This window comes from Cajanus cajan, chromosome 2 (assembly GCF_000230855.2).
Source record: "Cajanus cajan strain Asha chromosome 2, NIPB_CcT2T_4, whole genome shotgun sequence".
Taxonomy (NCBI): Eukaryota; Viridiplantae; Streptophyta; class Magnoliopsida; order Fabales; family Fabaceae; genus Cajanus; species Cajanus cajan.
In genome coordinates, this window is record NC_138518.1 from 13,213,655 (window position 1) to 13,240,975 (window position 27,321).

The 27,321-nt window shown below is 29.5% G+C and overlaps 1 protein-coding gene across 1 annotated transcript; it reads right to left on the reverse strand.

Annotated features, from left to right (window-relative positions):
- Positions 1 to 6,295: 6,295 nt before the first annotated feature.
- LOC109789304 (2-oxoglutarate-dependent dioxygenase DAO) lies at positions 6,296 to 10,594 on the reverse strand. Its single transcript, XM_020348216.3, has 4 exons — positions 9,710 to 10,594; positions 9,009 to 9,393; positions 7,782 to 8,097; positions 6,296 to 7,255 (listed from the first exon to the last, which is right to left on the reverse strand). Exons 2-4 carry the CDS (start codon positions 9,350 to 9,352, stop codon positions 6,959 to 6,961), a joined length of 957 nt encoding a protein of 318 aa, XP_020203805.2. The 5' UTR covers positions 9,353 to 9,393; positions 9,710 to 10,594; the 3' UTR covers positions 6,296 to 6,958.
- Between the last annotated feature and the right edge of the window lie 16,727 nt (positions 10,595 to 27,321).

Genomic DNA, 27,321 nt, shown 5'->3' on the forward strand with positions numbered 1-27,321 from the left:
ATTCACATTTAATATAAAGTTATTGAGCGTCATAATACTTAGTAAAAGTTACACCGATATAATTATAACCCCCTATTATATATATATATATATATATACAGGACGGATGCATGTTTGAATAGTGGGGCACTTGCCCCCACTACTATTTGACATATACATAATTTTTTATCTAAAAAATAATATATTTTAAAAATAAAAATTATATTCTAATAAAATAAAATATAGATTCTGAAAAAAATATTTATTTATTTGATATTTGTCATATTTTTGAAAGAAATTAATTCTCATGTGATAAAAAAAATTTCTTAATAATGAATTAATTTTTAAAAAAGTTTAATTATAATATATATATTGATATATATATATATATATGTCTTAATATTCACATATATAATGTAATATATTAAAATAAATAATTTTTTGATAAAACAAAATTTGTCTATGCATGTTTATCTTTTGTGTTTTTTATTTATTGTATATGTTGATTGAAAAAATCAAAATAGTAAAATTGTATATATTAATTAAAAAAATCAAAATAAGAAAAATCTGAAGATTGATGTTCCATTTAGAATTGTTATTATAAGATATATTTTAAAATAAATTATCATCTAAAAATATATATTAGATATTAAAAACATATTTATATCATAATTAAATTAAACTGGATTTTTATAAAATTTAACATATTTATTTTTATATTTTTAATAGTGTTATAAGGATGAAATTTAAAATAAAATTTATAAAATTTAACATTGTAAATTATTCAATAATATATGATCTGATAACTCAAAAATTAAGTTATAAAATGATAATTATATTTATTTATATACTCTAACACATCTTACATACAAGATAAATTCATAAGTTTGTTGAAAGATAAATTTATATTCTAGTCACGATTTTGAAATTATATATAAAAAAAATCGTGTACCTCATGTTAAAGGAAGTATATATAAAATTATTAATAAAATATAAGTTTATTAAGATAATATACATAATACTTAAAAAAAATTAATTTTAATAAAAAAAATTGTCTTGTAGATTGCGACGGTATAAACCGTCGCAATGCTGAAAATTTTGCGACGGTTTATGACTAACTGTCGCAATGTTAAAAAAATTTGCGACGGTTTATGATTAACTGTCGCAATCTTCAACAAATTTTGCGACGGTTATCATAAACCGTCGCAATGTTCAACAAATTTTGCGACGGTTTACGATAAATCGTCGCAATGTTGAACAATTTTGCGACGGTTTTGAAAAATTGTCGTATGAAAGGTCGCAATATCAAAGCGACGACGGTTTCTAGATAACCGTCGCAATGTTAAACAAATTTTGCGACGGTTTATCATAAACCGTCGCAATGTTCTACAAATTTTGTGACGGTTTACGATCCGTCGCAATGTTGAACAATTTTGCGACGGTTTTGAAAAATTGTCGTATGAAAGGTCGCAATATCAAAGCGACGACGGTTTCTAGATAACCGTCGCAATGTTAAACAAATTTTGCGACGGTTTATCATAAACCGTCGCAATGTTCTACAAATTTTGTGACGGTTTACGATAAACCGTCGCAATGTTAAACAAATTTTGCGACGGTTTATCATAAACCGTCGCAATGTTCTACAAAATTTGTGACGGTTTACGATAAACCGTCGCAATGTTGAACAATTTTGCGACGGTTTTGAAAAATTGTCGTATGAAAGGTCGCAATATCAAAGCGACGACGATTTCTAGATAACCGTCGCAATTTGTCCGTCGCAATTTATCATTTTCCTTGTAGTGTGTGTATGTGTGGGTGGTTTGTGTATATAAGTGATTGTGATAAGTGAAAGTAATACATGATGAATTGTGAAGTGATAAAGTGATAAACGATAAGTGATAAAGTGTGATGTGTTATGAATGATGTGGTAAGTGAATTTGGGTAGTAATGCATTGAGTTTTGAATGTCATGTCTCATGTGCATTTGTGTTTTATGATGCGTATGGTGTGGAATACACTATTAGGGAAGACCCCCTTGTGTAAAATCTTAAGGATTAGTCCTTGGGATATTTTGGCTTGGGAAGCCCTAGTTTCGCCTATTGTGTGCATGGAGCGTATCTAACATGGCTTAGTTATTCTTATGAGACCTAGTAGTATATCCTTCTAGTGAGTATTGTGATGGCTTGACCTGACATATACTCCTAGACTACTCAACCTTAGGGTTGGGAAAAGTATTTTTACTAGCACCAGATTCATATAAATTAAGAGAGTTTAGTATATGTACGATCATAATATTTTTCTTGTGTTTAAACTATATTTTGATTAATATCGTGATGGAATGAGATGTAAATTAAGTCAAAATTATTGTATGGATTGATGAGGAGTTTAATTATTTGGTTTATATATAATGTTTGTGTCTGACTACCCGACCTTATTCTACACCAGTAGTTAGAGTGAAATATGTTCTCACTCCCCTATTCTACCTCGTGGATGCTTATCTATGGTTGTAGGAGGCTTCCATTTTGGAGGAGTCTAGTTGATTAAAGGGAGATCTCTGATGCGTGTGATACTAGGGATATTAAATTATGTTTCGTGCTTTCTATTTTAGGAATTTTAGTTTACTTTCCTTAAAACGTACTATCCTTAAAGTTGTAATAGTTAGGCGTTGATTTAGTTTATTTGAATGTTGAATGTGATACTCTTTACCTTTGTTTGAAGTTATTGAAGTACAATATTTTTTTCTTATAATTGTTATATTATGTATGCAGGGTAGAAGCACTACAAGAAAAACACAAATTTTCGACAGACATAATCTGTTGAAAAGAAGGAAAATCTTTCAGAAATTCTCTATTTTGGACAGATACAAATTCGACGAAAAATGGGCATCAGAAAAAAAAATTCATTGAAAAAAATTTAATCCTTCGAAAAAAATTTTGTTTAATTTTTAATAAATTTATTAATGTAACAATCCTCGTATTTGACCTCTTAAGGATTCTATTTCACGACACTTCACTTTTCAGCTTATTTCGCCCTTACGGCATAGTTTTTAGGAAACTTCCTAGAAGGTCACCTATCTCTATATTACTCCAAGTCAAACACGCTTAACTGTAGAGTTTTGATGAGATAAGCTACAAAAAGGCAGATGCATGTTGTTAGTATATATAGTACAAATTAATTCATTTAAGTCATCCTTAACTATACAATCTCAAACTTATACTATCTTTGAATCCCTCTCATTTTGGTGTATCTGGATCGTTATAAAAATATAATAATACATATAATAATTATATTATCAATAATAATTATTATATTATATTGAATTAATCTTTATTTATATATATACTTACTTTTATAATTAACAATCTACTTATTTCTATTTAAAATTAATATTATGATACAATTTAAATTATTTATTATAATATTTAAAATTTTAAGTAATAATTTATATATTTTAACATGAGATGGGTTATAATAACACTAGTGTAACTTTTACTAAGTATTACACCGCTCAATAACTTTATATTAAATGTGAATTTTGTAAATCCAACCGTTAGATTGAAAATTCATATCATTTTATATGTATATCAAATTTTGTTAAAATTGAACAACAACTTGAACGAAATCAAAGTGTTCACATTTTAGTATATTTTGAAATGTATATATTACGTCAATTTTGTTTTACAGGAATATGAAGTATTAAATCATCTTGAATTAATATAAAATTTTGTATATATGATCTAAGAGTAGAAAACTTTCAATCTAACGGTTGAATTTATAAAATTCACATTTAATAAAATTATTGAGCGGTATAATAGTTAGTAAAAGTTACACTGATGTTATTATAACTCTTCTCTTTTAAAATATTATTTTTATAAATTAAATGTTAACACTTTAAATAAATTATTAATTATCTTAATATATTTATTCATCTTAAATCTAAGATATAAAATTCAAAAAATGTATTTATCCTTGTTTTATTTTCTAATTATCAACCATTAATAAAATACTAATTTAAAATCTTATCTAATTATATCATAATATTTTCATATCAAATTTAAAATCAGATATTAGTTATACAAAAATATCAAGATCATATAGTAAATTAATTGTCAATAAGATTCTAGTTAAATAATTTAAAATAATTAATTTTTCAACTATGTTGTTTGCAAATAATTTATTCCAAAGCTAATCAATTTTTTCTATATTAATTATTAGTAAAATTTAATAACTTTTAATTTAATAATTGAATCGATGAAATTCAACATATACCATGAGTTATTGAGCGGAGTAACTTTACTAAGAGTTACTTTGTGAGTCATTTAATTCCTCCTCCTCCTCCTCTCTCTCTCTCTCTCTCTCTCTATATATATATATATATATATATATATATATATATATATAGAGGAGGGTTCAAACGACACCGGTGTAACTTTAACTAAGTGTTACACCGCTCAATAACTTTATATTAAATGTGAATTTTTTAAATCCAACCGTTAGATTGAAAGTTCATATCTCTTAGATCATATATATCAAATTTTATATTAATCTAAGATGATTTGATACTTCATTCTCATAAAACAAAATTGACGTAATATATACATTTTAAAATATACTAAAATATGAACACTTTGATTACCTTCAAGTTGTTGTTCAATTTTAACAAAATTTGACATATATGATCTAAGAGATATGAACTTTCCATCTAATGGTTGGATTTTTAAAATTCACATTTAATATAAAGTTATTGAGCGGTGTAACACTTAGTAAAAGTTACACCGGTGTCGTTTGAACCCACCTCATATATATATATATATATAGATGAGGGTTCAAACGACACCAGTGTAACTTTTACTAAGTGTTACACCGCTTAATAACTTTATATTAAATGTGAATTTTGAAAATCTAACCGTTGGATTGAAAGTTCATATCTATTAGATCATATATGTCAAATTTTATATTAATCTAAGATGATTTGATACTTCATTCTCATAAAACAAAATTGACGTAATATATACATTTCAAAATATACTAAAATATGAACACTTTGATTACCTTCAAGTTGTTGTTCAATTTTAAAAAAATTTGACATATATAATCTAAGAGATATGAACTTTTAATCCAACGGTTGGATTTTTAAAATTCACATTTAATATAAAGTTATTGAGCGGTGTAACACTTAGTTAAAGTTACACTGGTGTCGTTTGAACCGTCCTCATATATATATATATATATATATATATATATATATATATATATTTAAAACTGTATTGATGATCTTTTTTAATATATGATTGTCCATTTTTGTCAAAAATTCTTACATTTTTGACAAATATAAATGTGTCGAAAATATTCCATCAGTAATATAACTTTTTCATAAGAAATATAAATTTTTCGATAGATTTATATCTGTCAAAAATTACCGATAGATAAATCCGTCGAAAATATAAATATAAATTTTTCGACAGATTTGTACCCATCAAAAATTACCGACAGATATATCCGTCGAAAATATAAATTTTCTGATAGATTTGTATCTGTCAGAAATTACCGACGTATATATCCGTCGGAAATATAAATTTTCTGACAGATTTGTATCCGTTAGAAATTATCCTTCGAAAATATAAATTTTTCGACGGATTTATATTTATCAAAAATTATCCGTCAATAATTTATATTTTTCTTATAGTGAAGGTGTCTTATTTCTTTCTATACAAATATGCAGAAGTGATGAAGGACTTAAGGAGTACTATTTCCTGTTGTGACTTTGATCTCCCTCAAATTTCCATACTTGATCTCACTTAATTCTTTATGCTTAATGATCGCACCTCTAAGGACTTTAACAAATATTTTGTAAGAAAAATTTAGACATCACATTAGTGATCTCAACTCAACTTTATTCACATTTTATAATAAATTCAATAGTAAGTAAGAATAAAAATAAGTCAGACAAGTTATGAGGAGATTGCATCTTCATTTATCTTGACAAATTTATCAAAACGGCTAAAATTGGTCATTTTTTAATTAGTTTTTAACTAAAAGAATTTATACATTTAAAATAAAAGTGTATAAGTTTGATAGGCTGATCCATTTCAAATATTATATATATATATATATATGTATATATATATATATATATAATTATCAATAACAATATTTTTAATGATGAGGGATCCGTTTGCTTTAGGAGTAAGTCTACTTAAATTTATTCTGTTTAATAACTTATCCTTTATATCAAATCTCAACAACCCAATCGTTAAATTTAAAGTTCTTAATGCACAAATCAAATATGCAAATTTTAAAAAAATTTGAAAATCATTTGATATTTTGTTTTATTAATTCAAATTAATGGATAATCATAAAAAAAACATATCATCCGTCAATTTGAATTAATGAAATGAAGTATTAAATGATATTCAAATTTTTTTAAAAATTTGCAAATTTGATCTATGTATTAAGAACTTTAAATTCAATGATTAGATCGTTGAGATTTGATATAAAACATGAATTATTGAATATAATAAGTTTAAGTAGATTTACTAGAATAAACAGATCCGTCCTTATTTTTAATAATTTGACTTTTTGGTCTACTTATGTCTATTAGTCAGTGTTATGAATCTTACATAAAACAGGTTATATAAATAAATTTTTAAATACATCAAATCAGACCATTAAAAAAAAAAACTTTTGACAATTAAACATGTCAAACTTAGATGAGTTAAAACCTAATTTAACCTGCTTTCATTCTTTAATAATGACAAAATTCAAATAATGTAAAACAAGGCGCAATAGCATAATCCAAATTAAAAGAGCCACTCCAACATAAAAAGTACTAGGATTCATGCAACTATTTATAAATTTTAAACAAAAATATAAGTTGTTGAAAAAGACACCTTGCTACATGAACTTTTATAAAATTGACGGCGCATATTATTACTTTATCGCCAACTTTATTTTTCTTTAGTTTTGTTGGACGTATTGTATTACATGTGTTTCCCTCCATGCATATCACTACTGATGAGGAATTTATCAAGGACTTGAGGAGTGCTCTTCCCCGTTGTGACTTTGAACTTCCTTAAATCTTCATACTTGATCTGTTCCAATTCTTTAAACTTAAATGGTCGATAAAGTTGTGTATGGTCAACTTCCACCAACTTTGGTGGGGCCTCAACATGACCATCCCTTGGTGATAACATAAATGTACCCAGTGAATAACGAGCATTTGGTTCCTTGCATATTACACGATGCCCCACATTATGAAACTTTCCATTGCTCCAAGCCTGTTCAAAGATATATTTATTTATTTTCAAGAGAATATGTAAAGTGCACAAATGTTAAAATAAACTTTCATGGATTCAAATAAAAGTTTAATATATCACTTGATTCTTAAACTTTGTAAGATTGTTTAATTAGGTACTTAAACTAATATATATATATATATATATATATATAATTAGGTCTTTTATTATTTTATATATTTTTTTAATTTAATATTAAGGTTAGAAGTTTGTTTACAATCCATAAAATTTCACCAAATATTCTCAATATACATGAATGATGACACAAAATAATAATATAATTATCTAAGCATACATATATTAAAAATATATTGTGAAATTTCATGGACTGTGAATGAATTTCTAACCGCAGCATGAACTAAATTGTAAAAGTATATAAAGATGAAAACCTAATTACAATATATTTTTTAGTTTAAGAATCTAATTAAAAACTTTCAAAAAGTTTAGGTACCAAATAATATATTAAACTTTTAAATAAATAAAATTAACATTGCAGATGTATGCTTACTCGTCCAACATCTCCAATAATGCAAAAGAAGGACCCAGATTTGGGAGGGACTGTCTTAAATGTGTTAGAATCATCCACCAACTCAAGACCACTAACAGTTTCATCATCTTGAAGGATTGTGATAAATCCTGTATCTGAATGCAGGTGTGCTCCAACAGAGCCCATAGTTTCTGGGCTGAAATTATATCTCATAATCCTAAAAATGAATGGCCAGTCCTTGAAATCAATATCCTCTATGCCCAAAGTCCCAGCCAACTTTTGTGCTACACTTGATGCCAAGTCATGAACTGCTTGCCCATATGCCTCTATTATTTGCCTAGAGCAAACAAATTAACTTGATCAATGTTAAAGATATAATATGAAACTCTTAGAAGATCTTAAATGGTAGGGAGCAATTTTCATGAAAACACACACAAGAAAATTCTTATCTCTTCTGATAATTTTTCTCTATTATCAAACTACTAATACACAGTGGTCCTATACCATTTTTCGGTCCAATACAAATCAATAAATATGACCTTTCTATATAAACATTTTAAAATATAAATATGTATAACATAAAAATAGATACATAATTTAATAAAAATTTATATTTTATTATACAAGATTTGACGATTATAATTTAGTCTTAAAGTAATAAAAAAAAATGATTAAAGAATTATCTAATTTTATAAAAAAAAAACATTGGATTCCTCTTAACCATGAGTTATGCAACATCATGACTCTAAATATAATTTATGATAAGAGATTCAATTTTAATAATTGAACCCAAATGATGTACAAACTAAAAAGACTCAAAAACATGATGAAAAATCACATGAAAATAAGTTAAATCAGCAATAAAAAAATGAATGAAAAAAAAGTCTAATATCGTATTATTTTCAAGTTGCTCATAAGATTTGTTTTTCATGTGGTTTGCACTATGTCTTTACCTAATCCTTTTGGTTCAACCATCAATTAGATTTCATAATTTTCATGTAGATAAATTTATTGAGACAAATTTCACTTATTGAGTTTAAATTGTGACCCAAAATTAAAAACAAAACACTATTTCGAAAGGAGGGAATTGGACAAAATTTAAAAGATAAAAATATTAATTAAAATAAAACCAAAGTGAATTAAAGATAAGATAAAGAAACGAAATTATATTTTAGTTTTTAACTACTTCCTTTTGAGGGGTCACGACCCTAAAAAAATGCTTAGTGTGGGAGAGTAAAATAAAAGAACCTATCATGGGGTGACACATCCAATTGGAAGAAGAAATCTTGAATTTCTTGTGGGGATGAATGCATGTCATAGATTCCCAAGCCTTCATATACAGGACTTGTTACACTTAGTGACACATAGCCATCGTCAGGGAGAATGGCTGTTTTGTTGCGCTTTTTGATGTCCCTAGGAAGATCATGCAAGTGTTTAGCCACTAATTTCATGTCAATCATAAGTGTTGGTGGAACAGGGTGGTTGATGATTCTGAAACACCCATATTTCTCACATGCTTCTCTTAGTTTCTTCAACTCCTCTTGATCTGATGAAAGTTTCTGGAAATCCACCACTTGAATGCTTGCCTCCATCTCTTTCTTTCTTCACCTTACGTCTTTGTCTTTTCCTTGAACTTGGATGAAAGAGACAGACATAAACATTATATAAATATACGAATAAATATCTAATGTTGTTAATAGCAGTACAACAAAAAAAAATTGTTATGCAATGGCATACACCTTGTAATTATACAATATTTTTCACTAAAAATTACTTTTACTTACATTATAAATACAATATATATTTGATATATTATAAAAAAATATAGGTATATGCTATAATGATACACAATATATCTTTTTCGTGAATCGTGACACATAATATATGTTATTGAATCTCATTCAAACTCAAATTATGTGTAACTATATCTCAAATAAATTTATACTTACATATATTGTATCAATAGTTACACCTTTTGTATGTTACTGTATGTAACATATCTTGTAGTGATATTTAACAAATAAATTCATTTTCAGTAAATAATCGGTAAATCCATAGTATATAAGGAAGAACATTAATTAAATATCTTAATTTAATAAAATATCAATAACATTAGAAAAATATGAATGTATTTCTAGATGTTCAAAATAGTAAACATTAAATATTGATTCATGTATTTATAATATTATTAATAACATTAAATATTGTCCTTGTTAAAAAAAATTAAATATTGTATTGATTTGTGTGTATTTATATATTTTATTTTAATAATATATATTGAATGTATGTTTCTTGATATGAAAAGTAATAAGTATTGAATGTGTACATATTGTGAATGTTATTAGTAAAAATTGAGTTTCACAAGCAATCTGAAAAATAAATTAATGATTAAAATTTTTAATTTTTTAATTGTTTATGAGACATTTTTTTCACAGAATTTTTATTATATTAATGAAATATTTTAATTTAAATATTAACACAATTTATAATTTTTATGTATGTGAATTTAATAAAAAAAGTTGTATTCTTGAATGAAACTGAATTTCAAAATTGAATAAAATCAGTGTTTCATTAGCATAAAATAAAATTTAAAAGTTAAAGAATTCAGATGAATGTCTAAAAAAAATGTCTTTAACAATAAGTCATTAATATAATAAAAATTGTATGAAAAGCGAATCCAAAAAAAATTGAAAATTTTAATATACTTTTCTATTTACTCATAAAACTCACTTATTTACGTATTGGGAAAAACTCAAGTCTCACATCGACTAGAGATTAGGCAATTAAATAGAATATAAGTGAAAAGCAACCCTCACCTTACAAGCCAGTTTTGTAGGGTTGAGTTAGGCTTAATCCACTATTCTAAGATGATATCAAAACTATCCTAGATTCTTAAAAATGAGTCACCCACCATTCATTGATACATGCACCATGGGCATGAGGGGTTGTATTCAAGTCCCGCCATTAAAAAAGGGTCACCTACCATTCATTAATACACGCACCATGGGCATGAGGAGGTGTATTCAAGTCCCGCCAATCCTAGATCATTAAAAAAGGGTCATCTACCATTTATCCACGTACCAAGCTCAATAGTGCTGGACGTGAGGGGGTGTATTGGAAAAAATCTAAGTCCCACATCGACTAGAGATTAGACAATTAAATAGTATATAAGTAGAAAACTACTCTTACCTTACAAGCCAGTTTTGTAGGGTTGAATTAGACTTCAATCCACTATTCTAAGATGGTATCAAAGCTATCCTAGATTCTTAAAAATGGTTCACCCACTATTCATTGATACATGCACCATGGGCATGAGGGGGTCTATTCAAGTCCCTCCATTAAAAAAGGGCCACCTACCATTCATTGATACATGCACCATGGGCATGAAGGGCATGAGGGGGTGTATTCAAGTCCCGCCAATCCAGCTAGATCATTAAAAAATGGTCACCTATCATTTATCCACGTACCAAGCTCAATAATGTTGGACGTGAGGGAAGTGTATTGGGAAAAACTCAAGTCCCACATCAACTAGAGATTAGGCAATTAAATAGTATATAAGTGGAAAACAACCCTCACCTTACAAGTCGGTTTTGTAGGGTTGAGTTAGGCTTCAATCCACTATTCTAAGATTGTATCAGAGCTATCCTAGATTCTTAAAAATAGGTCACCCACCATTCATTGATACATGCACCATGGGCATGAGGGGGTGTATTCAAGTCCCGCTATTAAAATAAGGCCACCTACCATTCATTGGTACGTGCATCATGGGGATGAGGTGGTGTATTCAAGTCCTGCAATTAAAAGAGGGCCACCTACCATTCATTGATACATGCACCATGGGCATGAAGGGGTGTATTCAAGTCTCGCTATTAAAAAAAGGCCACCTATACCATTCATTGATACATGCACCACGGGCATGAGGAGGTGTATTCAAGTCCCGCCATTAAAAAAAGGCCACCTATACCATTCATTTCTGTTTGGAGAATTAATTGTCTTATGTGATTCTGTATATCTTTAAGACTACGAATATATGATTTATTTGTAAAAATAATGCTCTGAAAAAGAGAACGAAATTATAGAAAAGTGCTTGTAAGTTAGGTTGTGAAAAATTGGATGATTTCTGTTTGAGGAATTGATGATCCCATTAGATTTTGTATATGTTGAGGATTATAAATATGCTAATAATTTGTAAGAATGATGATCTGGGAGAGAGAACGGAATTGTAGAAAAGTGCTTGTGAGCTAGGTTTTGGAACAATTGGGGATTTTACTGTTTATGTTAAAATTATATTAAATTGATAATTCTATTGTTTATTATATTAATTTATGAATGTTATTATATTATTTAATAAGAATTGATGATTTAAATGTGAATTGCTTGAGGGATGTGTAAATCCTTATTTTGTTAGACTTATCTGTTGTGTATGTGATATGGAATTGTGTATGTGATATGGAATCGTGATATGAGATGAGATGTTGTATGGACATGATTAAGAATGTGATTGCGATGTGTTTCCTCACACTAATGACTAGGGATGGCACGACCCCTGGGTAAGTGGTGCTACAGGGAGGGCGTGACCCTAGCATGGTGTGGGATGAGTAAGACAGTTAACACACACCACTTATGTCGATTATGGCAGCCCTGACATAGGGTTAATTGCAAGAGACTGTATGGATTGTAATTTGATTGTGGTTCCTCACACTCATGCTTCAGGGACGAGCGTACTCCTGAATGATCAGGGATGATACGAACCTTGGGTAGGTGATGCTTCAGGGACGAGCGTACTCCGGGATGATCAGGGATGATACGAACCCTAGTATGGTGTGGGTTGAGTGATTATGGATGTGGAAATGATATTGTTAATCGTAAAATTGTGTGGATGGTGATGGATTGATAAATTATGATACATGCTTATATATATGAATTATGATGAGATTTCATTATGATGTGGTTGTATGTATTTTGCATATAGATATTTTCTTTTCTCACCGTATAAATTGTGGATGTTTTAGGTGAGGAAGATCCGGCTACGAGTAGAATGCCAACAGTTGAATTGTGGGTATGCTATGATATTGTGACATCGGGGCAGAGGATTTTAGGACATAGATTTTATATGGATTTGGAATTGTAAATATGATTTTGAAAATAATTTGTAAATTTTCAAGTTATATTTTCAATTATTATGTTGGTTATTGATAAATGAATATGAAGGTTTTATGTGAACCCTTTTACCAACGTTAAAAATTTTATTCTTTAGTTTATTTATATGATTAATATTTATATATGTGTTGGGGTAGTAAGGGTGTCACAATTGATACATGCACCATGGGCATGAAGGGCATGAGGGGGTGTATTCAAGTCCCGCCAATCCAGCTAGATCATTAAAAAAGGGCCACCTATCATTTATTCACGTACCAAGCTCAATAGTGCTAGACGTGAGGGAGGTGTATTGGAAAAAACTCAAGTCCCACATCAACAAGATATTAGGCAATTAAATAGTATATAAGTGAAAAATAACCCTCACCTTACAAGCCGGTTTTGTAGGGTTGAGTTAGACTTCAATCCACTATTCTAAGATGGTATCAGAGCTATCCTAGATTCTTAAAAATAGGTCACCCACCATTCATTGATACATGCACCATGGGCATGAGGGGGTGTATTCAAGTCCCGCTATTAAAAAAAGGCCACCTACCATTCATTGGTACGTGCATCATGGGCATGAGGCGGTGTATTCAAGTCCTGCAATTAAAAGAGGGCCACCTACCATTCATTGATACATGCACCATGGGCATGAGGGGGTGTATTCAAGTCTCGCTATTAAAAAAAGGCCACCTATACCATTCATTGATACATGCACCACGGGCATGAGAATGTGTATTCAAGTCCCGCCATTAAAAAAGGGTCACCTACCATTCATTGATACATGCATCATGGGCATGGGGGGTTGTATTCAAGTCCCGCTATTAAAAAAAGGCCACCTATCATTCATTGGTAGTTGGATAAATGGTATGTGGCCCTTTTTAATGATCTAGGATTGGCGGGACTTAAATACACCCCCTCATGCCCATGGTGCATGTATCAATGAATGGTAGGTGGCCCTTTATTAATGGCGGGACTTGAATACACCCCCTCATGCCCATGGTGCATGTATCAATGAATGATAGGTGGCCCTTTTTTAATGGCAGGACTTGAATACACCCCCTCATGCCCATGGTGCAAGTATCAATGAATGGTGGGTGACCATTTTTAAGAATCTAGGATAGCTCTGATACCATCTTAGAATAATAAGCCTAACTCAACCCTACAAATGAATGATAGGTGGCCTTTTTTTAATAGCGGGACTTGAATACACCCCCTCATGCTCATGATTCATGTATTAATGAATGGTAGATGGCCCTTTATTAATGACGAGACTTGAATACACCCCCTCATGCCCATGGTGCATGTATCAATGAATGGTAGGTGGCCCTTTTTTAATGGCGGGACTTGAATACACCCCCTCATGCCCGTGGTGCATGTATCAACGAATGGTAGGCTGCCCTTTTTTAATGGCGGGACTTGAATACACCCCCTCATGCCCATGGTGCATGTATCAATGAATGGTAGGTGACCATTTTTAAGAATCTAGGATAGCTCTGATACCATCTTAGAATAATAGATTTAAGCCTAACTCAACCCTACGAAATCATCGGCTTGTAAGGTGAGGATTGTTTTCCACTTATATACTATTTAATTGCCTAATCTCTAGTCGATGTGAGACTTGATTTTATTAATAATATTCAAAATTAATATAGATATATAAACCTTAAAAATTTGTAAAATGTATTATTTTTCTTATCAATGTATATACATATTGAATATGTAAGGGATACGAATTAATATAATATTTAATAAAAAATTCATATTATATAATGAAGATAATTTATTACATATTATTTTTAAAAAATATTAGAAAAATAAAATATATTTATTTTTAATTTATTCCTATATTTATTAAATTTTATATTGATTTGTGAGTTTTTATATACTTTACTATATATATATATATTTATTGAATGTTATTAATAAAATTGAATTAAATATTTAATTTCATGAGTAAGTTGAAATGAATATGATATTAGACTTTTCAAGATTTAATTAACGTTTAATTACCTTTCGATTCTTATAGTTTCATAGTATTTCTTTACAGTCTCTATAGTTAAAAACTCCTTAATTTAGTCTTTATATATTTTTTTCCTTGTCATGTATTTTTTTTTTTTTGGAACAAAGGGTTTATATAACTATATGATCTAAAAAAATAAAATGTTCGCAATTATGGAGATTAAAAGAAAAAGTTTATTCGACTAGAAGGATTAAAATAAAAAAAAATATATTGTATCTATAAGGAGTAAAATATATATTTTTTAATTATATAAACTAAAAGATAAACTTTATGAAACTATAGGAACTAAAAAGATAATTAAAACAAACAAACATTTTTAGTCCCTATATATATACTTGTAATACAAATTAATATTACCTTTAAGTTTCATTAATTCTGTAATACAAATTTTACCTTTAAATCTCTATCTATCTATCTATATATATATATATATATATATATATATATATATATATATATAGGGAGCATATCAAGTGAGAGGAATTTATTATGAGAGGGTGAGAGGGTTAAAATATAACCCTTAGATTAATTTAAATTCCTCTCACTTGATATGCTCCATATATATATATATATATATATATATATATATATATATATATATATATATATATATTATTGTAGTCCATTTACAAATATTTTTAGTTTTCTTTTAATCCTTGCCCTCAAAGCAAACAAACATTAACAATGTTAACGATAGACGATGTGGTAATAATAATATTTCATTGACATATTTTGTGTTTCACGTTTTAGTTCCTATATTTATATTATTTGTACATTTTGGTCCTTATTCTTACATAACTTTACCATTTAGTCCCTATATTTAGATCAAACTAATCATTTTAATTAGTGTACAAATAACTTTTTATGTTACTAATATAAAGTAATTTTTTTATACTTTAGTTGTTGTCGTTAGTTGACCTTAATTTTGTTATTTTTAGGTTTTTTTAACACTATTCACAAGAAATTTGAAAGAAAAAATATGTTGTCGCACATCACCTCCAAAGATGATGTTAATAATTATGTGATTTACTTAAATTTAAGTGTGTAAATCACAATTATCTTTCTTTTTTTCTTATTTCTAGTAGCATTTACCTCCCTTTAACCTTACTTGATTTTGTTTAGCAATTTTCGCTTAGTCTTTTAGAATTGTGAAACAATTTTCACTTTTTGAACTTCTTTTTGTATGTTAAAGAACACTACAACACAAATGATATTTAGCAACATTTGAAAAATGTTACTTAATTATGTATAAATGTTACTAATTTGTTTTAGCAACATATTATCAAATGTTGTATATAGTCAATGTTGCTAAAGAATTTTAGTAACATTTTTGCATAATTAGGTAACATTTTTTAAATGTTATCAAAGTAGTATTTTTGTAATATTTTAATAATTTTTTGTAACATTTTAATGATGTTGCCAAGATTTTGTTAATCTTATAAAATAATAATTAATTTCAATTTAAATATTACTATTAATTATTATATTGATATGTCTCCTAAACTTCTAGGAATTCCTTAAGTTTTTAGGGAAATAAATTTTTAGTTAGTCACCACTAATTATATATAAAATATCAAATTTTATTTATCTTAAATATATATATATATATATATATATATATATATATATACTCTTTATGACTCATTAATCTATTCGATGTGTGACTTTAATTATGGGTTACAATTAGATATAAGAGAAATATATATATTTTTTGACTCGATGTGGGACTTTGATTTTATAAGCAATTATAGTAACATATTTCAAAAAAATGTTGCAAAATAACTTATGTAAATTTTTTTTACTAGATATGAGACTTTGATTTTGAAAACAATTAGAAAGAATAATATTGAAATAAAAAATGTTACTCTATCTATAATGACATTTTTCAAAAAAGTGTTACAAAATAACATTTATATAATCACTAGTGGAAAAAAGACTTTTAAAATCGGTTATTTTTCACTTTTAAAATCGGTTCTGTAACCGATTTTGAAAGAGCCGATTTTAAAAGTTAGACTTTTAAAATTGGTTAAACAACCGATTTTAAAAGTCATCTTTTAAGATCAGTTGTTTAATAACCAATCTTAAAAGTCTGGCTGGGAAAAAAAATTAAACTGGAACGGACCATTCCAGTCAAATCAAAAGGCTTAAAATTTAATTCTCAGCACGGCCCGTTCCCAATAGAGAACGACCCGTTCTCCCTTGAGTACAGGCCGTTCTCCAGGGAGAACGGCTCGTTCCCAATGGAACGTCCCATTCTCCTTGCAGAATGGCCCGTTCTCCTTGCAGAACAGGCCGTTCCAGGTTCGAAATTTAGCCAAGCTGAGCCTACAACAAAAATAGAGACGAGAAAAGCATGAAAAAATGAAAAGAGACATAACAAGAATTTGAGAAGACGAAAATGAAACAAAAACGACAAAAAAATTTACCTTATTGGAGACTTTAGAAAATGAGAGCGTCACATATTAAAAAAAAGAATAGAGAGAAAGATTAAAGAGAATGAGAATGGAGGGGAATATAAAAGATTTCTGACGATACTTTTAAAATCGGTTATTGAAGAACCGATTTTGTATACTATATACAAAATCGGTTCTAAAATAACTGATTTTAAAAGTAATACTTTTAAGATTGGTTCTTAAATAACCAATTTTAAAAGTAGCACTTTTAAAATTGGTCATAGAATAACCGATCTTAAAAGTACTTTTATGATCGGTTATAACCGATCTTAAAAGTGAAACTTTTAATATAGGTTATTTGATAACCGATCTTAAAAATGGCACTTTTAAGATCGGTTCTTTGGTTATTTTATAACCGATCTTAAAAGTACTTTTAAGATCGGTTATTTGATAATCGATCTTAAAAGTGTTCATGTTATTTACAAATTTGCCACTGCGTCACTTTTAAGATCGGTAAACAAGAAAATGTTGCTAAAGGATTAAAATCTAGTAGTGGAAGGTTGAAGAAGGTTAAGGACTTCAAGAAAAGAAAACCCAAAGGAGCAAGAGAGTGGTATGTGTCTCTCTCATAAGCCTCTTCTAGTCACTAAGCAAGAAGGATGAAAAGAGCCACAAAGCCTCAAGCTTGCTCAATGAGGCATTAATCTAGCCACTTAGTGAGAGAGTCCCAATACCCATGAAGTCTCATGCTCACTTAATGATATGTACTCAATGAACGAGAGCGCCCCAAGAGGCCATAGAGTTTCAAGCTTGCTTAACGATCGAATCTAGTCACTAAGTGAAAAGTAAGCCATCTACACCATTTTTTATTTTCACTCGGCGAGTCCCTCATGCTCATTGAGCAAAATTAGCTTGACAACTGTACACTTTAGACAAAAAGAATTTTCTTTTTAGGGCAGACTTGGGTATTCATAATCATCATTCATTACACTGTAGACAAGATTGATGGAGGACCATCCTTGAAGGCCCACTAGTGCAAAATAAGGTTACTACGTCACCCCTTTTACGTCAAAAATCCTAAAATTCGACGTAAAAAAAATACGGTGGCATTTTTTTAATTTTCGCGAACTTTTTTACGTCAGACCTAGTAGGGTCTGACGTAAAAAGTCAAATCTATGTCGGATGTATGTTGTGTCCGACGTAGATTTGACATTTTACGTCAGACCCTACCAGGTCCAACCTAAAAAAAGGACGCGAAATTGAATAAGAGAGTGCGAGGCACACCGCGCGCATTCACTCTTCATCACTTTTCGTTTTTTTTCTCTGTAAACCCTCTCCCTCTCCTTTGTTACTAAATCATTTTTTTGTTTTCTGCTGAGTGGGGTGAACTCTTTGTTACTCATTCACACACTATTGCAGCTCATCAGGTATGAATCAGGGTTTCATTAACACTTTTTTGCTGCGCATTGCTATTGTGACTATCTGTTCTATTCGATTTTTTGGTTGTTTTATTTGTACGGGCTGTTGGCCTTTTTATTTTGTTGTTCTATGAAGCAGAACGGCGCGTTCTGCTTTCACTTGTTATTTTTTATTTATTTTTTTACTACTTTTTTTACGTCGGACCTTGGTAATGTCCGACGTAAATTTACGTCAGTTTCACACTGTCGACGTAGATTTACGTCTCCCGCATCTACGTCGGTATTTTTTTTGACGTAAAAAGCTAAAAATAGCCAACGTGGAATACCTCTTTTGTACTAGTGGCCATAGGACCTTTGACAAGGTCTATAGTTAAGAGGCTAGAAGAAGATACTAGAAAGGATGTTCTTTTTATACATGTGTTTATCATGAGCATAGAGTATATATTCTCTTCCTAGTTGCATAGCCTTCTATTGTATATACTTTGTATAGTTTGTTTTCCATTTCTTTGTATATAGTAGTTAAATTTATAAGTTGTTTTCACCCTTGTATTTAGGGGTGTATGTTTCCTTGTTTGTAGGTCATTCCTTTAAGATTTAGAGACATGTTCTTTATTGAAATGTATTTCTTTTCACCTTGTATTCATGGTCATCATTTTTATTTTTAATTTATTCCTATATTTATTAAATTTTATCTTTATTTGTGAGCCTTTATATACTTTACTTTAATAGTATATATATATATATATATTGAATTTTATTAATAAAATTGAATTAAATATTTAATTTCATGAGTAACTTGAAATGAATATGATATTAGATTTTTCAAGATTTAATTAACGTTTAATTACCTTTTGATTCTTATAGTTTCATAGTATTTCTTTATAGTTTCTATAGTTAAAAACTCTTTAATTTAGTCTTTATACATTTTTTTCCCTGTCATGTATTTTTTTTTTTGGGACAGAGGGTTTATACAACTATATGGTCTAAAAAATAAAATGTATGCAATTGTGGGGGCTAAAATAGAAAATTTATTCGACTACAAGGATTAAAATAAAAAGAATATTATATCTATAAGGAGTAAAATCTTTTTTTTAATTATATAAACTAAAAGGTAAAGTTAATAAAACTATAGGAACTAAAAAATAATTAAACCTTTAATTTACTTTTTGGTTTCCATAGTTGTAATACAAATTTTACCTTTAAGTACCTAAATATACATATATATATATATATATATATATATATATATATATATATATATATATATTTCCAGTTTATATACAAACATTTTTAGTTCCTTTTAAGCCTTGCCCTTAAGCAAACAAACATTAACGATAGACAATGTGGTACTAATAATATTCCATTGATATATATTGTGTTTCAAGGTTTAGTTCCTATAATTACACCATTTGTACATTTTGGTTCTTATTCTTACATAACTTTTACCTTTTAGTTCCTACATTTAGAAACTAATCATTTTAATTATTGTACAAACATTTTTTTATGTTACTAATATAAAGTAATTTTTTTATACTTTACTTGTTGTCGTTAGTTGACCTTAATTTTTTTATCTTTAGGTTTTTTAACACTATTGCAAGATTAGAACTTGCAATGTAAAACTACCAAAAAAAATTGTTTTATAGATGTTGAATAACAAGAAATTTGAAAGAAAAAATATTTTGTCACACATCACCTCCAAAGACGATGTTAATAATTGTGTGATTTATTTAAATTTAAGTGTGTAAATCACAATTATCTTTCTTTTTTCTTATTTCCAGAAGTATTTACCTCCCTTTAACATTACTTGATTTAGTTTAGCAATTTTTCGCTTAGTCTTTTAGATTGTGAAGCAAATTTCACTTTTTGAACTTCTTTTTGTATGTTAAAGAAGGTTGAAAAAGGTTAAGGACTTCAAGAAAAGAAGACCCAAAGGAGCAAGAGAGTGGTATGCGTGTCTCTCAATAATCCTCCTCTGGTCACTAAGCAAGAAGGATGAAAAGAGCCACAAAGCCTCAAGCTTGCTCAATAAGGCAATCTAGCCACTAAGCAAAAGAGTCCCAAGAGCCATGAAGTCTCATGCTCACTTAATGAGATGTAGTCAATGATCGAGAGCGTCCCAAGAAGCCATAGAGTCTCAAGCTTGCTTAACGAGTCAATCTAGTCACTAAGTGAAAAATAAGCCATCTACACCATCTTTTATTTTCATTCGGTGAGTCCCTCATGGTCATTGAGCGAAATTAGCTTGACAACTATACACTTTAGACAAAAAGAATGTTCTTTTTAGGGCATACTTGGGGATTCATAATCATCATTCATTACATTGTAGACAAGATTGATGGAGGACTATCCATGAAGGCCATAGGACCTTTGACAAGGTCTATAGTTTGGAAGCTAGAAGAAGCTACTAGAAAGGATGTACTTCTTAGACATGTGTTTATCATGAGCATAAAGTATATGTTTTCTTCCTAGTTGTTTAGCCTTCTATTGTATAGTTTGTATAGAGTATATGAGCATAGAAGCTAGAAGGTCTATACTTTGTATAGTTTGTTTTCCATTCCTTTGTATATAGTAGTTAAATTTATAAGTTGTTTTTACCCTTTTATTTAAGGGTGTATGTTTCCTTGTTTGTAGGTCATGCCTTTAGGATTTAGAGGCATGTACTTTATTGAAATGTATTTCTTTTCACCTTGTACTCATGGTCACCATTTTTAGTTTAGTGGTTGGAGTAGAAATAATCATTGTAGTGGTGTGACAATAACCATTCTAGATAGTGTGGAAGTAGTAAATGTGTGGAAATACCCAAAAGTGATATTGGGCTTGTTTTTCTTCTCTTAATCAAAGGAATTGATTTGGCTTGGTTTAACCTTCATTTGGATAACCAAGGCAAACCAATTCCATGGTTTCAATTTGTCCAAGACTAACCAAGGACTCCTTGGCTGACCATCTTGGTTAGCTTCCATCCTTTGAACTACTTCTCCAACCATCTTGAGGCAAAATGATACTTGGAACTTGCTCATTAGCTTTTCTAGATCTAGTTGTCTCCTACATGTCTCAAACATGTCTTCTAGAACTTGTTTGTGATTGGTAAAATTATATCTAAGTGTTTCCTTGTCCCCTAGATGTCTAGCTTCCTCTCTTAGCTACCTAAACTCTATATGTAAGAACTTGGAACCATTTGTACAAAACTTTGAGTATTATTTTGAGATTTGGCTGAGATTCTCTCAAAGATTGTTTCTTTCTTTGAAAATTATGCTTTTCTCTTATCCTCTCTTGAGTGTGGTGAGAAATTAAAGAGACTTATCACTCTTTAAGAGTGTGGCATCACCTAAGAGAGTTTTTACCTTCTCTTCTGTGTTAAAAATGGCTTCTAACATCAATGGAAGCCATTAGAGGAGCTTGGAGGAGTCCAAGAAGTGAAAGATCCGTCCAAGAAGCTAAAAGGTAAAGCTAAATCAATCTAGTATCTCCAAAGGTTTCCATCAAAGACTCTTGGAGGATGGGAAAACCATCAAAGAGCTCCATTTCACCATTTTCATATCATTTCTTCACCATTTTGTGTAGTTCTAATGACTATGTGTAACTATACTATCTCTCATTGGGATTGAATGTAACTAGTTGAACCTCATGTGTTAACATTTTTATCATTAATCTATATTTTGTTCCATTTATTAGTGTTTTACTCATTTCTTAATGCTATTTATTGCATCTCGGGTTGATTTATATGCTTAAGTTGTTGTTGAGAAATTTTTCTTGAGTTATGTATGAGTTATAACACCCATTGAAAGTTATGTTTAAGAACGAACATGAGTTTCAATGGTCATTTATGAACTACCTTTATTTTTTTAGGGTTGTATTTCAGCCATTTTAGCTAAGGAATTGGTGATTTGAGTGAAATACATAGTTCTAAGCTCCTATAGGATTAGGGTTGGATATTTTAGTGGTAATGATAATGATGAGACAAAACATAGAGGAAAACCATTTATGAACTAATAATGATGGTGAACTAGTGAAATCCAATTCCAAGGGTTATCTCCATTTGATTTCTTGTATCTGCTTTCACACATGTTTAATAATAACCTTAAAAGACTAGTTTTTTTTTCTCTTTTGTTTTACTTTATTGCATTTAAGTTAATTTATGCAAAACCAACTTCAAACAAACTACAATTTTATTGATTTGAGTTATAGTATAGTGTGTTAAGTTATAATTGTCATATATTGCACTAGTTCCCTTAAGAGACAATGTTATTTTAAAAAAATACTAAATGTGATTTGGTACGCTTGCCAATTCATTAATAGTTATGTAACAAAAACATTATGTGATGTAGAAAATGATGTATCCAAATTAAAATGATGTAGCAAATGCCCATTCTTATAAAGAGTGCTAATGCAAATTGCTATTTGTAGGCTACCTTATAAAGCTGTCAAAAGTGCCCAACTTGAGAGATTTTGTAACATCCTACAACTTAATGTAGTTGCTTAAGCCACATCCTCTGCGAAACCTTTGACAGAGAGAGATAACTTGCAACTCAACATAGATTACAGAAAAAAAATGAAGATAAAGATAGAACAAAATTGGGTGTTCACAAAGTCCACTAAAGCTAGTCAATATTGAAGGGATGGTTCCTGTAACAACCTATTTTTAGAAAATAAAAATAAAATAAATTTTTTTCAAATATTTATATCATGGGTTTAATTAATTTATTTATAAAGCCTATAATATAAGCAATGAGAAATCTTTGGATTTGGACTCTTAAGCCTAATCCAAAGTCTTATTAATAATAGAGAGGAAGAAGGGTTAGGTCATACCTATCAATTTTTAAATTCTAGGTGGACATTTGGTACACAAAATATTTTTACTTTCCTATGAATTTTAAATTGAGAATCCTAGTTTTCAATGTTTGGTAATAATAACATCCCATTTTTCAAAATAAATTAATAAAATATTTTTTATTTAATTAATTGGTGTAATAATATATGCTAAGAGATATTATAAGATAATTAGTTATTTTGTTATTTTCAAAAGATATATTCTCCATTTTGATAATTATGTATTTATCTTTTAAAAGATTTTCTAATTAATTAATTAATTAAGGGATAATATATTTTAAGAGATATTATAAGATATGATTTGTTTTTATCTTCTTAAAATTTGAATATGAGGTTAATTAAATTGGGTTTTTGCTAACAGGTTACGTGTGCAGGTGAGGGTTAGAGTTTTATTTAAATATGTTATTAATTAGGTTTGCCTCAATTCAAAAGTTTGATTATGCATCTTGTGAATTTGAAGAAGGAGGAGAACCGAAGATGATTGGAGGGAACTCGGTGATCCGACTCAAGATTTTAGTGTCCATCAAGGTAAAGGGGGTGTGAAAACATCGCTCCAAGGTGTGGGTTAATTGATGGATAGTGAGATCGACCCCTAATACCTAGGTTGTATGTGTATGTGCATGAGAGGGATTAAACTGAAACCTTGTGAAAACATTATATGTTTAAATAATGATGATAGGTATGACCTACGTGAATTATCTTCCAATTTAAAGAAGGTTTACTATTTTAAAAAAATATCAATCCTTGTTTTACAAAGATTGTTCAATAGAGATATTTAATTCCAAGATAATACTTGAGTGTTGAATTTTGGGTATCTAAATTTATATAATGAAATATAGGTTGTTTGAAGTATTCCTAAAAAGTTTTGTGTTTTAAAGTTGATTTAGTTTGTCTAATAATTTTGATGCATGTAATTCAATATGTAAAATTATGAAATTTGATTGGATTAATTATCTTTGGAGCATTATTTGATTATTTACAACCCATGATTGATTTATATACCCTAGAGGAGAGATCTATGGATATTATTCTAAATTGTTCAATTTTCGTGATTTAATTTCATCTAATTAGTAAGTTTAAAACTTGATTTATTGTTGATTGAATTAGAGTTTTAGAAAATATGTGATATTGTTGTGCACCTATGATATTGAATATATAAGAATTGTGAATGTGATTGGTATGACCATGCATAGAGTTTGTATGATATGCATCATGTGCATTATATGTTTTTGTGATGGCTACAATGCAGAATAGACCGCTAGGTAAGGGCCACTTGTGTAAAAGCTTGGGGATTAGTCATTGGATATAGCTTGGTTTGAGAAGCCCCAATCTTGCCCATTGCATGCATGGGGTGTATTGTGTGGCTCAGCTATCCTAATGAAACCCTAGTAGTATATCACTCTAGTGTAGAGTTTTGTGATGGCTTGACTCATCATGTACTCCAAGTCTACTCAACCTTCGAGTAGTGATAATGTGTTTTATTGGCACCTAATAATGTAAATTTTAACTAAAAGAAACATCAATTTGTGACACTTATTTAGAAAATTTTTAGGAAAAGAATAGTTAAATTATTGTAAATATAAATAGAATCAAAAGGATCTTAAAATGAGGCAATGTATGTAGAGTTGATGATTTTTTTTTTGTAACTAATTTTGATCCCTTATTTTGTAGTTTTAGGAAATTGGAAGAAGTAGAGGGCCTTGGGAGCGAATGACTCAACTCTTTAAAAGGGCTGAGCACTTTTAAGGCCAGGAACACCACTTGGAAACAAGGGACCAAAAGGCTTAACGCCTTGAAAGGGCTAAACGCGGTTTAGTCTGATGGTGGAAACTCAACCTCGACCTCCCAAGCGCTAAGCGATTCTGTCTCTCTCCTCCATGCCTTGTTTTATTTTCAACAGATACATAAGTCCTGACATAAAAGAAAAGAGAGATATCAAAGACGCAGAGGAGTGAAGAAACAGAGTAGAAAGTCAAAGAATAGTTGGGGACAGGGTTCTAGGGATTTTTCTCTTCTTCTACACTCACCTTTATGTTTTCTAGTGTGATTTCCTCCATCATGAGGAGTTGAACTGTAACACCCTAGTTTTCAATAAAGTTATTATTATTATAATAATAATAATAATTATTATATGGTATTTGGTCATGATTATTTTAATAATTATAGAAGAATATTATTTTGTACGTTTTAAATAATTATTATTTTGGACAATTATTTTGTACGTATTAAATAAGTATTTTTTATTAGCATATTTAAATAAATATTTATATGTTTTAAGAGAAGGTTGATTTTATATGATATTTTGTTATTGAAATTATATTATTATATTTTGGGTCAGAAATATATTATTATTATAGAGGAAAAATATTTTATAATATACATGTATTTATTTTATTTAATTATTTTGAGGAAAAAGAGAAGTGGGTTAGAAGAGAAGGAAAATGGGTTGGGTTGACCCAGCCCAATGGATTAATTTTAAGGAGTCAGGTAGCGTTAACCCTATCTACCTCATTTGCGTTCTGAAGGGTTAGGAAAAAAAAGGAGAAACAAAGAGCTCTAAGGAAGAGTACTCATGAACGACCTTAGATCACACCTTTGTCTTCTCCTCATCCAGGTAAGGGGGGAGTGAGAAACCTCGCTCTGGGTGTGGGATTGTATGCTGGGTAGTGGGATTGGCCCCCAATCCTGTGTTTGTTGCATTTTTTGTATGCTTATGTATGAGGGGGTTTTCCCAATTGTATCTGTTTTGCCTATTGTTTTCTTATATGTAATTAATCGTATGAATTGAGATTTCTATGGGTTCCTATGGGAAACCCTAAGGGAATGCATTGATAATTGTAAGAGGCAAATTTTAAATGTTTTCTGTTTTACCTTCTGAGTTTTCTGTTGTGTTTTTTTATATTTGCTTAGTGTAAATATGTATATAATCTTGAAAATAAACAAGTTTTGATATGAATTAGAGTGCTCTGTGGGTTCCTGTGGGAACCCTATGAGAAACAGGAAAAATATGAATATTTTCTGTTTTGCTTTCTGATTGTTCTGATGTATTCCTTGTTGAATGAGATGTATAAATATGTCTTTAGTTTTGAAAATAGATCAGTTTTGATATGATTTTGAGTGCTCTGTAGACACTATGTGAATATGATGAGATGATGTGAAAAATGATGATTATGTGAATATGACGAGATGATGTGAAAAGTGATGACTATGTGAATATGATGAGATGATGTGAAAAGTGATAATGAGACATGATAATGTGATATGGGAATGAGAAATGATAATGAGATATGAGAATGCATAGAGTCTTGAATGACATGCATCATTTGCATAAGTGTTTTAAGGGTATGATATGGAATACACCGCCAGAGAAGGCCCCCTAGTGTAAAAGCTTTGGGGATTAGTCCTTGGGGATAGCTCGGTTTGGAAGTCCCAGTCTCGCCCATTGTGTGCATGGGATGTATCTTGCGCGGCTTAGCTATCCCGATGAGACTCTGGTAGTATATCCTTCTAGTGAGAGTGCGCAGAGGGTGTGACCCGGCATGTACTCCTAGACTACTCTTCGTGTATTGTTAGTGGCAATATGCCATGTGATGTTTTACTGGCGCCACATGCATGATAATATGTAGTCCGTGTCCATGCATATGCATTCTTAATGTTATATGATAAAGTGATGGTTTATGTCTTGGATGAGTGTGATGCTATTATTAATTTATCTATGTTATACTTATTTTGTTTGTGTTTGGCTATTCGGCGTATATTTC

Excerpts from the sequence above, each read along its gene's own strand:
- LOC109789304 (XM_020348216.3), bottom strand. The coding sequence starts at position 9,352 with ATGGAGGCAAGCATTCAAGTGGTGGATTTCCAGAAACTTTCATCAGAT. Across the intron at positions 8,098-9,008 it reads GATGTGTCACCCCATGATAG|GCAAATAATAGAGGCATATG; the intron begins GTTCTTTTATTT and ends TGTTTGCTCTAG. Across the intron at positions 7,256-7,781 it reads TTATTGGAGATGTTGGACGA|GCTTGGAGCAATGGAAAGTT; the intron begins GTAAGCATACAT and ends ATCTTTGAACAG.